The sequence below is a fragment of the Malurus melanocephalus genome, unplaced genomic scaffold, assembly GCF_030028575.1.
Source record: "Malurus melanocephalus ecotype Western Australia unplaced genomic scaffold, MMel_1.1 scaffold_8, whole genome shotgun sequence".
NCBI classification, from domain to species: Eukaryota; Metazoa; Chordata; class Aves; order Passeriformes; family Maluridae; genus Malurus; species Malurus melanocephalus.
The window spans coordinates 2,417,710-2,434,664 of NW_026623240.1; the positions used below are offsets into that span (position 1 = coordinate 2,417,710).

Sequence of the window (16,955 nt, forward strand, 5' to 3'; positions counted from 1 at the left end):
GCTTGTTTTCATGACAATAGCAAATAATATCGCTCAGATTTTTCAAATCAAAATGGCAGTTTTAACAAATTAAAGCACAAACTCTAAGCATCATTTTGAATCTGTACCAAATTGATGAAGTATAAAGACAAAGCTGACCAAACTGCCTAATGTAAATATGACATATGGTAAAAGCTTACACTGTGATAATGCCAGTGGGCTTCCCAGAAATCAACAAAGGAATCACTAACTGTAACCATTAAAATTAACCTATCCTTGAAATATGCTGGTTTAAAAGCTTGGAATATATTTGGGGAAGTAGGAATTTACTTTTGAAACATGAAATACATGTAAGTAAATGTAACTAGATCTTTCTTTGGGAGCTAACTAGGCAGGTGCTACAGAAGTTGGGAAGTCAGGATCCAGATGCCCATCCCAGGAGTCTCAGCCATTCTTGGAGACATTCCCTAGGCTGTCTGGGTTTTTTTTTGTTTTTTTTGTTTTTTTTTGTTTGTTTGTGGTTTGCTAGGGTTTTTTGCTTTTTGGGTTTTTTAGTTTTTTTTTTGTTTTTCGTTTTTCTTTCTAGTAAACTTCCTCACTTTTCTGATGTCTCCTGTTTCATTGCATAGTTGTTATTGTGGTGATAGATCTCAGCTCCTTTGTGATCACTGCCTTGTGCCTCTGCTCTCCTCTGGCATCTGGAAAGCAGTGGTTGGAGCTGCCTTGMAAGAGCTCTTGGCTCTGACTGTCARCRTGATAAATATGTGCTCTAAAATTGCGTGATTGCTGGGCTGRCTTCTTAACATTTTGGCACATTTTCTCTTGCTCGCACTCCAACTTCTAATTACTATTATTTTTAACAAATACTGTGAGCTTAAGTTAATTCTGAAGTTCTGTAGATCTATACTCAGTACCTTGTGCACAGGTGATTAAGATTTTTCCCCACAAATGTAGAGTAGCTGTGAGGAATAGCTTGGCACTACAATTTTTTTAAAAATTTTTGTTTGTTTGTTTGTTAAGAGGAGATTTATGCTAACACTTTCTTTTCCTTGGTACTCCTGCTGTTGCCACTTCTATTGCCCAAGGAAATGTTTCTGCCTCAAATCCCTCTGCCAAAGGTCACTCTTTGGAGAAAATAGAAAACAGGAAGGAAAAGGAAAAGTTACAGGTCTCAAAAAGGGGGTGACTTGGTGAAATTTAATGGCTTTTTACATAAAGGAGCTCAGGCTGGGGATTCTTACACCTTCCTTGGTCATACCTTTCTGACTCTGTAAAGCCAGAAGAAAAGAAAGAGCTAAAACAAGGAGACAAGACATTAATTTCTTTTTGTATATATAGTTAATTAAAATACTCTCTGAATATTATAAGAATTTTATCTATCAGCAACTTTTCAACTAAGAAAATAAGAGTTTTCATGCTAGACTCAGTAAATTCCCAAATCATCCTCAGAATTACAAACGAAGCCAGGGCTTTCAATTTTCTGCAGAACATTGCAGCAGAAAACACACATACCACCTTCCAGTAGAAGACAACAAAAGTGTCAGCCCATTATGACACCAAGTTSTTTTGCAGACAAAGTCCACTGATCATTCCATCTTTTCTTTGTGTATTTAAATGTATATGTCCTCTTCAGAACATGTTAACACAAAATTTACCGGTAAGTTTATATGAGCTGAATTAATACATGAAAGGGTTGATTAGTGAATAGCTGGACTAAATATGCAAATTACAAAGTTTTCTTCGAGGCTTTATATGAGAAGATGTTTTAAAAACTTTATCAGTGTCAACGTGTCAGCCTGCATTTCTCTGTGAAATCTTGAAACTGCTCTTTCATCTATGTTGTAAACACATCAACAAGTATGTAGAATGTCTTGACTTTGAAATGCTGTCACCTACTTTCTGTATCGTTGTCAGTAGTCAGCTTGTTATAAAAGTGTTTCATATCTAACTCTGTTTCTTTTGGTAGTGTGTCGACATACTGCATTTTTCAGCTGTGTTCTTTCCTGCCTCTTCCATTTTTATCAAAAAGTCTGTGTGACAGAAGTTTTTCTCTTTCTTTGCAACATGTTGATATCTCAGGTTCTCCACTGTCACCAAAGCAGCTGTGCTACTTTGAGGATAAGTCAAGTCTGTGTAAGCCATCTTCAGCGTTTTGTGCCAAAGTGCAGTGGGATTTTGTACTCAAATGTTTTTTGTGATGGTGAGAAGTCCCCAAGCTTCAGTCATTGCCTTTACTTCTTAGTTTGGAAGTTTCCCAGAATGTGTTCTGTTTAATACTGTGCCTACTCCTGAGATGCTTGGCAGTTTGGAGCCCACAATTTGCTTGGAACAAACCCATATGGCAATGGATAATTTCTTAAATATGAGTGCACTCAGCCATTCMATTTTTCTGCTTCTTATGTAATTTTTTGTTTTGTTTTGGGGTTTGTTTTCAGAACCTATCAAGAATTGGTACAATTGCCTCAAGTGCCCCAACTGGAATCYGAACATCTGTATTTAGTTACTGCATTCCAGAATGCAAGACACTTGCTACTTTAAAGTTTTGAATTATACTTGTTTCACAAGGATTTTCAGTCCAAAAAATACAATACTGCTGGAGTTTACAGCAGTACAAATTTGATTGAATYGGAAAACAAATCTGTTCAAATGCCTTTGAGACTTGTGCAATAGAATTGGACACATTTGTATATGAAGGTCAGTGAAGCCACTGACTATGATGAAGTACTGAACAGAMACCTTAATTATAGAATCCTTTAWGTTAGAAAAGRCCTTTAATATGATCATGTCCAACTRTTAACTCAGCACTGCCAAGTCCACCACTAAACYATGTCCTTAAGAATCACAYTTGCAGACCTTTTAAATCCCCCCAYAGATGGTCATTCTACCAGTTCCCTGGACAGTCTGTTCCAAGGCCTGATAACCCTTTCCATGAAGAATATCCAATCCATACCTTGTCTGGCACAWCWGGAGGCCATTTCTTCTTATCCTGATATTAGATACCTGTATCATTCTTGTCTGTTGTGTGTTGCTGCAGTGGAACAACAGTACAGTTGTAAAGGCCAAGTCATGTTAAGTTCCTATATCAATATGGTTCGAGTGCTGTAAAACACAATTTCCTGATATCTGATAGGAGTCAGGAGGACTGGCTTGTGTCCATTCCATCATCTGCAAGGATGCACAGTATTTCTGCACTTGTACTTWCTGTTGTGTATTACGTGCACTGCAATAATATCCTAATGCTCTCCTCAGGACTAGACCACCATTTGTTGCCTGTGTCCAAGACACACAGTTTTGCACTTAGCCTTTTTATGATGTATCAGTAAATATATGACCAAGCATTGAATTAGTAAATTTAAAATCATAAGGCTTAAGGCAATGTTCTTTATGATCATAAAAGTTGAAATAGGGAGAAAATATWAACTTTGAAGAATATACACTTTCTACCTTAATACAAGGAGTATCAACTTCATTTTTGAAGAAAGATCAGTGCATGAACTTGTTTCCTCTTCTATCAGTATAGATCACATTCCTGATAACTAACATATCATGAAGAAACATTTTCTAGTTATGGTATGTTTCAAAACCAGGTTGACATGAACCAGAGATCAAACAAAATCTGTATACACGGACCTACTTTGAAAAAGCTAAGGATCTGTAGGGTGTTTAGATCATATAGTCYGCAGAAATTTAATTGGCATATTGTTGCTGTTTAACTTAAAAYGCACAGCATAGCTACAGTATGGAAGATTATTAGAAATAACTGAGTAAGTAGGCTGTCATCCTAGGAAAGACAGTTTTAAAWTAACAGAATTATCTCTGGAATACATATGTGTGTTAGCCCTGGCTACATCAAGCCATTAATCATACTGGCTGTACCCCCCACACTTTGCATATGGATCACACTGCTGCTTTAGACACTGTTTGGAATTTGTGGTTAAGTTGCTTTATTCCACGTTAATCAATATAAATTTAATAATTAGGATGGGACCAGGGAAAGCAGAAAGTGAGGAAGATGAAGTTTTCATAGAAATACTTGGATGAGTGTTTCAAAGAGAACAGTACCTGGTTCTTTTCTTTTTAAACAAAATGGAGTGGACACAAAGCCAAGAAAATAAATACCCTTGAGGAGGAATCAGACACATAGATGGTAAATGGCTATAGTGTCATAGTTTCCTTACCTTTCATGTGCTCCTCAAATCATTGTTTGCCAGAATAACAAACCACATTTGAACACATATAAACTTTCGTGGTGAATAAAAGTGCTATGTGTAAAMCAAAATGTATTCTAAAAATTCATCTTATATCAGACCTGTATTTTCAAAACTCACAAATTTTCTTCTGTTCCTTGAATATTGACAAATACTTATTTTTTTACAAATGAAAAGATTACTCTAGGAAAAAAAGTCCAGAGGTGTCCTAGTACACTTATCTAATAAGAGAAAGAACTCTAAAATAGAGTTACTTTTCAGGAGTACTGAATCATTTTTTTTCTCGATTATAGAATTATGATTTCCAATCCAAAGCACGAAATTTTGCTGATAGGAAACATTTTCAAACAGCATTAACTATCAGGGGATCTGTAATCCAGTAAATAGATTTTTTTCATAATAATTTAGAACAAAAAGCTAATGAAATGAGAGCATTTGTTCCACCTTATACTTCTGTTGAGAACTGAAGCTCTAGCTTTAAAAAATCCTTTCCATCCTTACCTTTAAAAAAGTTCATTGTTGGAATTGACAAGATGAAAATAGCCAGATATTTTCCAAAATAGTGATTGCAGATATAACTTTCAGGTTTGTTTGTCATCTCTACAAAAGCAGACTCCATGAACACTGTCAGTGAGACATTCTTTGTTTCACTTTTAAGGGAAGCAGCAATGACTTGCCTCCTAGGAGGTACATTCCAAAAGAGCAAATATCACCACAGCATTAATCTCATTTTCTTTTCTTCTTCATATGTCTTATTTTATCACCCGAGCATATGATTTAGATATACAGGAATTGTAAAGTATCAGCTAGGTGAATTATAAAGTCTATACTCAATATTATATCATCTCCATTGTCTATGTGCAAAATTGTTAATATCTCTAATTAGTACGGGACATAAAATAAATGCTTGTACATGGCAAGATTTGGTCAGGATGGAGTTGTAAATGTGGAATGGGGTTGTTTTGGTAATTTGAAGCGTGAGACTAATGCTATACGTAATGAAAATAATCCTTTATGGTTGGTCTATACCTGAGGCATTCAGTAAGATGAGTTCATCTCTTAGAAGCGTAAGAAAAAAAAGCATACAGGTAAGAAAATTGCAGAAGGTAAAAAAGTACAGAAAAGAACACTTTCTCCACCTCACCATAAAAAATACAGTGTTAAAATATTTCAGTTTAGCCACATCAGAATCAAAGTTGAAGAGCTAAAGTTGGTGGAGAAGCATCTGCTGGGTGCCCTGGGAGCAGGGCTGGTGTCAGCGCTGGGCAGCCCTCGGGCGGACATGCAGAGCCCGATTGCTGCAGTCCGCCGGGAGCCGCGTTTAGCTCTCCTAAGACCCAATCTTGCAAACACTTATGCACGTGAGTAATTTCAGCTGCCACAAATCAAGTTACTCACCTGGTTTGAGTTTTTGCAGGGGTGGTGCAACATCCGGCCCGCATTTGTAAATGCTGACATGATGAAATGGAAGAAACTGCCCTTTTCCTCATCTGGGTAACTTCATTTTTGCTGCATTTTTGTTTGTTTTTTGGTGGTTTTTTTTTTTTTTTTTTTTTTTTTTTTTTTTTTTATTACTGGAAAAGCTTACAGATGCAATTTTTTTTTAAATTATCGAATTTACTATTTCTTTAATGAATTAATGACTGCAACCACCTCAAGCACTGATAAAGATCATACAGTGCATGGGTTGCCTGTGACTTCAGGCCTTCTAACATTTCACAGTGGTTCCTGCCATGAGGAAAAAGGCTTTTTAGAGAACAAGGGTTTTGACATGTGTCTGAAATGGTGGCTAAAGCCAAACAAAGGAAACCCAGAGCAGTCACCACTGCTTGTCAGCTTGCTTACATCTTCCTACTTTGCTGCACTTGATTTGTTTGTCGCTGATTTGTTCCATTTGTRAGTTCTGGAGAAAACTGAATCTTCTAACAGCTCTGTATTTAGCAAGTATGAGAATTATTCTGTCATCATATGGRTCACTGACCAATGTCTGGTGTTCATGATTTGCTAGTTGTGTCACTCCATAACATGCAAGTTTATGACTTAGTATTTGATCTCCATGAGCTGGAAAGACTCAAAACATATGGCAGATCAGATGTTAGGCTTGGGGAAAATCAAAAATTAAACTGTCTCAGAGCAGTTGAGAGACTGCTTTGCTATATATTTTATGTGATTTGTGTGTGTGTTGAGGGAGATGTCACCTAGGGAAAGGAATTGAAGAAAAAATAGCTTTAAAAAATGAACTGTTTGTATTATGGYTTTAAACATTAAAGTCTGGTCAGCTAAAAGCAGATGTTGTGAACTAAGATGGAAACTTGCCTGAGGCCAGAATCGAAGAAGGCATTCACTAATAGTAAGAAGGAAAAATGTTTTCTGGTTTCAGAATTTATTATAAGCAAAAAATGAATGCTTACTATATGCTTAAAGCACAAACATTTTCCCACTTTTATTCAAATTACTGAATAAAATTGATGGCTTTGGAATTTAGTTTCAGGCAATGGGTTCATTGTCAATCCTGATTGTATTCTAAGCTCTTTATAAAATCTTTTGTTATTCCGTGATGGCCAAGATCCTATCATGTTGGAAGTAGGAATGAAGTGTTTCTCACCTTTGGCTGTCTGCCCAGTAATTAGATGGGGAGGTGGGTTAAAGCATCTTCATGTGTGGTATAAAATGTAGAATATTGTAATACAGCACAATTCTGATGCAAGTCTTTTAAAGAAAAGAATAAATAAATACCTGAACATACACTGGATAGTAAAAATGATATAAAAATGAACATAATATTTCTTGCCTTTAATTCTTAATTGACCTGGGCTTGTACAACGAACACACGCTATGTAAATGTACACAATGTCTAAGAAGTTGAAATAGAAAGTTARAAATTAATCAATATTTTCAAGAAAGAAAAACAAAAAAAGTTGATTAAATAAAAATTATTTATGTTAAAATCAATCAATACTTGAGAAAATATTCTCCTTTTCATCAATTTATGTATGAGGAAATACATATTTACAGTAGCTGCCTCTATAGTATTTGTTGAGTGTCATGAAGCTTTGAATCAGCTTAAAATTTAGACTTTCTTAGACAGTTGTGCAGATTATTTAAAATTTACTAGTTCAAAAGGTATGCTCTAATGGCAAGTCCAKAATTTTAAGCTGCAGTTATTTCCGGGGGGGAGGGGGAAGTGACCTACTTCTGTATTTTGCAAATATTTTGTAGTATTGTTTCAATTCATATAATTTGAGGGATTTATTGCAACACTTGTGCAGCAAGAAAAAAACCTTATTATTTTCACAAATTCACTAGAAAGGATCARTATTTTCAGTATCTTTATTTCTTCCTGCAGGAATCATTTTCCTGAGTCATATGGCCCAGRAATCGGCTGCCTTTTCCAATTTACACCAGGGTCGAAGTAAGGAAAGACTTTTCAAGAGACTAATTTGCAACAAATTCATGCTTGGACAAGCTCTAAATCCAGCGCCAGTGCGATGTCTCCGCATTCCTCTTTGACAGTTTTTATAAGGAATTCAAGGCCCATCATTTCCCATGACAGGATTTCCGAGTAGGGGCTTTGTCAGCTGCCGCGGCCGGGCCGCCCCTCCGAGGGAAGGCAGCGGGCGTGGAGCGGCGGGAGCGGGAGCCGGCGGGAGCGGCCCTGAGGGAGCGGCCCTGAGGGAGCGGCGGGAGCGGGAGCTGCCCTGAGGGAGCGGCCCTGAGGGAGCGCCGGCCCCGCAGAGCGCGCGGGAGCCCCGGGCCGCCATCGCCGCTCCCCGCCCGCCCCGCTGAGGCGGCTCCAGCGCCGCCATTTTGCGCGGTAGYGGCGGCGGGAGGCGCTGTCGGTGAGGCGGGAGCGGTAGGGCTCTCCTTCCCCGCTGAAGGGGGCGGGGGCCTGGCTGTGAGGGGGCTCGCAGGGCCCGGGGAGGAGAGCTGTGAGCTGGGGATGTTCTCTGCTCTTTCAGGCACCGGGCAGTTGCGGTTTGTTTGGGTCAGAACCTCTGAAAAGTGCCCCCTTCACTTTGGGCCCCTGGAGAGAGCACTGTGATGAAATACGTGGTGTGAGGAAAGGATTTCGTTTAGGAGGAATGTGAAAAGCAAAGTGGCTTCCAAAGTGAGCAAATCCTCTCGTGGCCTGCAGTATTTGTCTGTAGTAAGGTGTTTCTTAAAGCATRTACGTGAGAGATCTCTGGTCACAGGATTTGGCAAACACCTCTTAGTAAATATGAATCTGCGGTCTGTGCTGCACCTGCAAACTCATTCTGCCTCTGGAATATGCATTTTTCCCTGTGAAATCCAGCAGCATTGGGCATATGGAAAAGAGACTTTGTTTCCTGGCCATCTTCGAAACGTTTTGGGCTCCCCCCCCCCCCTTATCCCCACCGTTTTTACTTCTTTTCCTTTAAAAGTCTAAGAGACCAAGTGGGAGCAGCATAAAGGAGTGCGTTTCTGTTAGATTTCCAGTCTTCCATGAMATCAGCTATTGTTTTTATTTACATTATCAAGCAATTGGGATTAATAGAGCTGGTCAAAGAATCAATCACATACAGGGAATAAGGGCCTTAAAGTCCGAGGAGATATCAAACATTGTGTATAAGAAAGGCTGCTAAAGGATGGGAATCATAAATTCAAACTATTTAAATGGAAATTGCATAATCATAGATTGACAAATCCCTTCCYGAGGTAGAAAAACTATTTCATACTGGTGTGCAGTATTTGCAGCTCCTTGGAGCTGATGGAGCAGTGGTTATTCAGTTGGATAGGCACTAACACAGATTATTACTACTTCAATAACAWCTTGATTAGTGCTCCTAATGGATGCTTTCTGCTGCCACCACTGATACTAGAGAAAATGATACTGATGCCTGAGAGCTCCTGCTTTAGATTACTGATATTAAAAAAAAATAATTGCCACCATGTGAAAGCATGGTGGCAAAATCAAACACTTTCGTTACAWTTATCAGTGGAATTTCTAAATTCTAGATTTATTAATGTGAAGGGGAAAGTGGCAAAACCTGACAGTTGGGGTGTGGCAGAAATTGGCAGAAATGGTAMTGCAGACTTATTGTGTGTAAAAGGGGCAATGACAGATTTGTTGTTTGAAGCTCTTCACTGTGTTCACAGACAGTTTTGATTACATGCTTTATATTCTGGTATTGTGAAATGTTTTCTATTTTAAATTCGAAACATCTCCCTGGAATATTTGAAGATTTACAGATTCTGTAAAAGAAAAATACTTTTAAAATTTTTGATTCAGAGCTGACAGTATACAGTAATTAAATAAACCTGAAGCCCATTTGCAAAGCACTCTTAAAGATCCTTTTCATCTGCTACTAATGAGATGCTGGAGTACAAAAGAAGTGTCACATTTGGTTTTGTCTCTGTAGATAAGGAAGAAAGCTTTCTTTTGTTATTTTACTTCCAGAGTTGGCCTTTATTGAACTTCATGAACTTCATTTGTATTTTGCCATTTGTTTCAATGAATCTAAGATTTTTGACTCATGAAATCATCCGTGTGGTATTCTTTTAGTAAAATCTTCGCGTTTTAAAGTTGTCCTTAAGCAAAATTAAGAGCTGTAAAACTCAACAGAAATGCATAAAGCAGCATTTCTAATGCCTACAGAGGGTGCTAAACGAAAAACATTGAAATTAGCTGTRGTATTTTTAATACTGATGTATACAAAAAGTAATTGAGAAATAATCTCTGGTCCTGATGTTTCAGAAAAAAACCTGTTAACAACGTTAAGGTGTTGGCCCCATACTCCAGTTATCCAGGTAAGCAATTTGCATGTAGGTTTAAAAAAAGTCTCATTTGCTTGTAAATTAAGATAATTGTTGGGGTGACAGTATAATTTTAGTTTTTTAGATAACATTATAATTTTGTTTCGCAAAACATTTGACAGACTATGATCATAATAAAAACAATCAGAGGGAAAAAAATACATTGGCTGCAGTTGTATAAAATAATCACAGAATATGCTGAGTTAGAAGGGACCCACAAGGATCATCGAGTACAATTCCCAGCCCTGCACAGCACCATCCCCAAGAGTCACACCATGTGCCTGAGAGCATTGTCCAAACACTTMYTGAGCTCTGTCAGGCTTGTTGCTGTGACCACTTCCCTGGGGAGCCTGTTCCMGTACCTGACCACTCTCTGAGTGAAGAACCTTTTCCTGATATCCRACCTAAACCTCCCCAGACAATTTTAGGCCATTCCCTTGATCCCTGGTTGCCACAGAGAAGAGATCAGTGCCTGCCCGTCCTCTTCCCCTCATGAGGAAGTTGTACAATGTGATAAGGTCTYCCCCCAGTCTCCTCTTTTCTAGACTGAATCCTAGCATTGTTCTTAAAAATTAAGTAACATAAACTTTATCTGGATCTCCACTCCTACCCATTTTTTCTCCCCAGGGAAAGCTTTCTCTTSCTGGTAGTAAAGGTTGCTTCAAATGTTGTCTTTCATGGCTTTTTTAGTCAGAAGTAATAGGAACCATATTTTATYAGGAGAGACTCTCTATTTGAAGAAGAATTAAGAATGCAGTCAAGAGSTCTAAAAGAAAACAATTTAGAAATTAAATATTGGCACTTACAGCTAATAACATTTCTATTGCTTTASATAGATTCAAGTAATTTCAGTTTTACAACTGTTTGTGCTGCCCTTTGTAGACTAAGAGACTTCACATTTGATCTAAAAATGTTCAACTCTACGGACATGCTCTTTTCACTGGATAATTTATTTTATGAAAGACCAGATATGAGACAAAGGTAAATCTTTATTTTTAGATATATATAGTTGTTTTCCAAGTTTGTCCATACTGAATAATTTTACAGCAGCATTTTTTCTTGTGATTCACTTTTTTGTCTACTGATATAAATKTAGAGCTAGAATCTTCCAGGTCCATAACCCATACTTTGATGCGTTTTTCCAAGCACAGTCAAATATGCAGCTGCGKCTTCGGGCTGTTAGAAATAGTTAGCAGAAGTTTTGCCTCTTTAATTTTATGTTATTAAAGGTCACATGAATTGATGAACAAGAATATCTTTTGGCAGGAGAAACAACAGATTATTTATGATTAGTGATTTTGAGCTAGTTGTTGTGGAGGGCTTAAAAGCTCAAAAAATGCTTTTACCTTACATTTGTGTGTTACAAATAGGTATGCGGAAAATGAGGAGCAAAAGACTTGGTTTATTGCACCTGCTCCAGCTATTGCTGAAATTCCAGCTGCAGAGGACTTACAGAGGGAACTGGAAAAAAACTCAGCCAACACTCATATGGGTAAAATACCATAGAATAGAGTCACAGAATCATTGGAAAGGTTGGAAAAGACATTTAAGATGATCAAGTCTACCCATAAACCTAGCACTGCAAAGTCTACTAAACTGTAATACTTGACATGGATTTTAAATTACTTAACAAATAATTAGTGTGACAGTAAATAGTAAATAGTGTAATAGTAAATAGTGTGATCACTTCTTTTGCTGTGAAATATGAATATTCTAGCTATGCAAGTAGAGACTGCATTTTAGTTGAGAATGATGGTGTTTGAGCTTTGAGCATAGCAGTCCTCTTCAGGCATATACACTCTACATGTTTACTGTGCAAAAGYGGGCAAGGTAAGAAGTACAATCAAAATTTCAGTTACTACACATTGTTTCACGGAGCATTGTAACGCAGTGTGAAGTGGCTGTAAGAGCATGTTATCACATGGGATCTGATGGCCTGTCTCCCATCCAAGGAACAGGGTTTATATGAAATTCACTTTTTGTTCCCCTTTTGAGGCTTCAATCAAATTGCTTGGAAGGCCAAATTTGAAACTGGATATTAATTGCTGYTAAGTGGCACAATCCTAGACATTCAGGATTATCTTGAGGAAATTTATTTTAAGGAACTTTAATTGCTTTATCTCTGACAACTAGATTTTTGCATTTCCTAGCTGCTATGCTGATTTATGGTATTTTCTATTTAGGAAGTATACTAAAACAGAAGGTGTGCTTTTTTCTACTTTATGCAAGTGAAATTCCTTGAGAATTTGAGAGCTACTTATTTGCGTAATCTTTTTGGTGTTCATGGAATTAGAACTGTTGGGGTTGTGTCACAAACAGGGCATTGTAATGTTGAGTTTCTGGATGGATAACCTTGATATTAAGGCTGCAAAATAGAGCTGTTTTGTTATCTGGTTGCATTTAGTTGCTTTTTTCTGTTCCAGCCTTTGCCTTCCTTTTGCCAATAGCAATGCTCATTGTTCTGGTCAGCCAGATCAGGACTAAGAATTAGCTCTGAAAAATGTGATAATTAACCAAGAAGGTTATGAAACCAGCTTGTCACCAGCATGAATACCAGTTTTTACTGGTTAGACTGCAGTGTTTATCTCACAGCAGTTTGTAGTAGGAACTTCAGACTTGGTCATTGTGTCATTTTTTTAAAATACCGTCTTTATTCTGGGACAGGGTGAAGAGTTTGGTCATACAAATTATTTGTGATTCTGAGGAATAGTTTTTATTCTTTACTTTGTATAAGGAGAAAAGAAAGGAACCTTATTTTTGTAACTTTTTAATTGACAACAGATGCATTACATTCATTAGCATAAGTCATAAAATATACATTGAAGTTCTTGCAATAAGATAGAAAGATCCGTTTGTATAATATACGTGAATTTGGGTGATTCTGTTTGGAAGATACTTGATTAAATTACTATGAATAAGAATATTAATATTAATGTAAATAATAATTTTTTGTTTTTGTAGGAGGGAGAAAGCACCAGATGTTTATACAGCAAYGTAAGATTAACACAGAGGAAGTAGAAGATAAATTATCACCACCTGTTCATTTTGGCATAGCCCCTGAAAAAGAAGTCCTACAATTAAATCTAGGAGAAGGAGACAAAATTAATTTTCAGCATGAAAATTGCAAAGTGGTTTCATTGTTTCTCTCTCCTGATGAAAACAAATCTAAAAGAATAATAGATTTTTCTCAGCAACAGCAAAATAAGGCATTAAGTGATTTTCAAGAAAACAGTGATGATGAGAGTGTCCATTCAACATTAAAAAAAAGGTACATGTCTAGTCAACTCAGATGATTTATCATTGTCAGAATGATATTATTATTTTAAATAAGTCTGTTGAACACAAATTTTGGGATCCTTCAATTGAAGGTACTTCAGCAGGCACCAGATGTTAATTCTTTCAGTATAAGGAAGAAAGGTTTCTTTTAGGCAATATTTTAATACTTCAGTTAAATGTGTCCTGAGCTCAGCCTCATTCATGAGAAAAGTGAGCATGAGTTTGTTGCTTAAATTCRAAAGAAATTTTCAGATAACAAAGCTTTTGGAAAATACTGCTGTGAATTCTTTATCTGCATGGTAACAAGCAAGAAGGCTRAGATCATTTGCTTTGCAGAGCAGAGGTCAGCCAGTCAGGAATACCTTGAGAAGTTCTCAGTGTGATTTCAGTGCCGCCTGGGAGGAGGGGTTTTACCGATAAACTGCTTTTCTATGTCCAGCTCCTCCCATTCCTCAGAACCTGAATGTCTCTATTTGTCTTAACGAGGCAGAAATTGGAAGTTAATCTACTATAGTGAGTCAGCCCATCTGGATAGGCAGTTTATTCTCTCAGGTTCTTTCTGGAATGAAAATAAAGTTAAAATGTATCTTGAAAGGAGTCTTCAGGTCAGATCMCTGTAAAATTAGACACAATTTTCTTTTATTATTAATCTTACKGTTCTGCTTCTAAAACAAAATGTATGTATTTTTCAAATATCAGATAAACTGTAACATAACAACAAGCTCATGAAAATTCTTGATCTTTTGCAGCTTATTTAAAAAGTCTGCTAATATGTATAAAAATACAGAATTTAAAGCTTATTCCGTTGATGYGAAAGAAACTGGTACTTTCTTAAGTACAAGTGAAAACGTGAAAGAAGTGACAAAAGAAGGTTTATGGAGAAATAATCATCMTGCTCCTGTAACTAAAGACTCAGATTTTACTTTGCATAGGGTAAATAATGTGGAGATTGTGTCTGAAAATGAAATTAAAATGCAATCATTTTCTAATGCTTCAGAGATTCTGGATATGACAGGTAATTATTTTTACTCTATTTCAAGAAAATTGTCCATTGTCTGTCTTTGGTATAAAATAATAAAGGGTATCCAAAATCTGAGGTAAAGAATGTTTTCCCWCCAGCTCAAGGTGAGATAATTGGCTAAAATTGATAGAATGTATTGCAATCCTGTGGAACTTAATAGTGTTGTTGTTTAATATGAGCTGGCTAAACAATTTATGATGAAGATTCACATTTTCAGAGGTGCTAAGATGTGTAAAGCTATTTGAAAATGTCGCTTCATATTCCCTAATTTGAAGAAAAACAGTATTGTCCCTTCATGTGGTAGAGTTTCATCTTCATTTGAAATCCGAAAGAGAAAATGAAATGTTTATTTGTGGTGTGGTTCATATTTGTATCTTTGCAGAAATATATTTTAAGTAGGAGATACCTGGAAAATGGAGTGAAGTGGTGAGATTTTGATGAAATTATAAAATGCTTGGTTTAGAAATTATTTTTGGCTTTTAATAGTTTTTRACTAAGTGCAGTTTATGTCTAGATTTTAAACTTTTTGGGACWTGATACATCTGTGGAATGTACCTTGTGTGCCTGTCTTATTTGCTGCAGAAATATGGAGTAGAAAATTAGTTCTAGCAGAAAAATGTAGGGAAGAGTGGTGGTTTATGATGGGATTTGGAAACAGGTCAGGAATAAAAAGTGTGATTCCTGTCTGATTGCCTTATGAGTAGTGGTGATTCAATTTGTGGATGAGAGGACAGCAGTRGATATCATTTACTTTGCCTTCAGCAAGGATTTTTGTAGAATCAGAGTGGTTGAGAAACACCATCTTCCACAACATTCTGGCATTCACGTTAGGGCACTTGGAATGGATCAACATGGGTTTAAAAATGGTTGGCCAGGCTCAGAGGGTGAATAACAGGTCACACTGCCCATGTGCCAGCTACAAGTGGAGTACTGCAGAGGTCTGCCCTGGAGGAGTCTCATGAAATTCAGCAGGAACAAATCCACAGTCCTGCCACAGGGAAAGAGAAGAACCCCTGGGGTTCCCCTGGGATGGTTTGACTTGGGGCAGCTCTSTGGAAAAGTGCCTGGGGTCTGGCCAACAGCTTGCTGAACTTGAGTGAGCAGTGCATCCCAGCAGTAACAAAGGCCAGTGGCATCCTGGCCTTTGTTAACAAAGCTAGGAAGAGAAGTGATTATTCCTTTCTTGGCACTTTTGAGACCACATCTGGATATTGCACCAAGTTTTGAATCTCTGGTACGTGCAAGACATTCTTAAACTGGAGTTCTTCAAGCTAACAAGATGATCCTTTTAAATGATGAGGTASTGACCTCCCTGTCCTATCCTACCATCACGTTTATTTCGCCTGGACCTTGGTATAGCCTTGCAGCTCCTTACAGAACACATAGCTTGGGGTCAGGAAGATACTTGTRATTATTCGTTGAAAATGGATCTGACCTTATAGATGTACTGTYTTGATTTCTTTAGGAACTACAGGAAGAAAATTGGAAAATTTGAGGGCTGTTACAGAAATACGTATCCTTTTATTTGCTGTGTCCTATTTACTGATTTTATACAGTGCTTTTACATTTGCAAAGTTATAGTATTTAATTCGTAGCCATAGGAATTAATGCATTACTTTGTAAAAGTTTCAATTTGTAACATAATGCTGGGTATCAAATGTTGAATAGGTGTTCATCCTTTGGATTTCTAAAGCTAGAATGAAAGTAAAATGACTTATAGATCATTCATTCTTAAGAAGGGTTATTCTTATTTCAAATGTTCAMATTTTATTCTCAAAACTTTATTTTTAAAATGTCAAATGCAAAATTTTAATTTTGCTTGTTCTTGTATCTGGTTTGTTGCTTTCAGCTTTACATTCCATAATTGTGTGCTGTTCCATGAAGCCTGTGCCAGGGTGGAGTTTCTTGATTTATTGGTGTAATCCTGAGTCTTCTCTAATAGATTGTGGTTTTTTTGGTTGTGTGGAATATATGGCACACCAAAAATCTAAAACTTCTGAATCATTTGATAGGTTACTTTTTACAAGCCTATGAAATATTGTTGTATGTTTTAAGTTTATATTTAGATTGCAAGAACAAGATGCATTTGCATTTCTAAAATTTTGTCATTTTCACTCTAGTGTTTTAAATTCCTTAATGCTCTCAAGCAACCCAATTTAGAAGTATATTTAAGGAGTTCCCATATTTTAACTATGCACAGTCAAAAGCTTTGGATGATGTAAGTATGGAACATAAACTGCAGCTGCAAGTAGTACTTTGTAGATAAATTTAAGTGGTGCTTTGATATTCGAAACATAAAAGGGGTTAGAAAACTGTAGTATATCTATAACTTCTTCCTGGAATAGTTTATCAGGATTGTGCTTAGCTCGTAGAAGAGACCAGAAGAACTTCTAAAAATGTTTTTCTCAGTTTGAAATATATTTGTGTGAAGATGAGWATTATATTTATGTTTATTTTTATGCATACAGATTAGTAATATATTTGCATGGACGAAGGGTGGGTGTATGAGTGAGTGAGTGAAATTGGTGAGTGAGTGACATTGCGGAGGAAGAAAGAAAGAAAAAATCAATCTTGTCACAGGAAAATGAGGGAGCCTGGCATGGGCATACCTGGCTTCTAAGATGGCAGAGGATAAAATGTGTAGGAGGGAAGTGCAGCCATGCAAAACTTCCATTTTTCATTATTGAAAACTTTAT

General features: G+C 36.9%; 1 protein-coding gene across 1 annotated transcript in view; it reads left to right on the plus strand.

Moving 5' to 3' along the window:
* The first annotated feature begins 9,887 nt into the window (after positions 1-9,887).
* HFM1 (helicase for meiosis 1) overlaps positions 9,888-16,955 on the plus strand; it is a 33,126-nt gene continuing 26,058 nt past the window's right edge. Inside the window, 7 exon segments of the mRNA XM_057374147.1 lie at positions 9,888-9,956; positions 10,845-10,943; positions 11,333-11,454; positions 12,924-13,230; positions 13,988-14,253; positions 15,725-15,772; positions 16,407-16,477. Of these exon segments, the coding sequence (XP_057230130.1) occupies positions 10,873-10,943; positions 11,333-11,454; positions 12,924-13,230; positions 13,988-14,253; positions 15,725-15,772; positions 16,407-16,477 (885 nt within the window). The 5' untranslated portion in view covers positions 9,888-9,956; positions 10,845-10,872.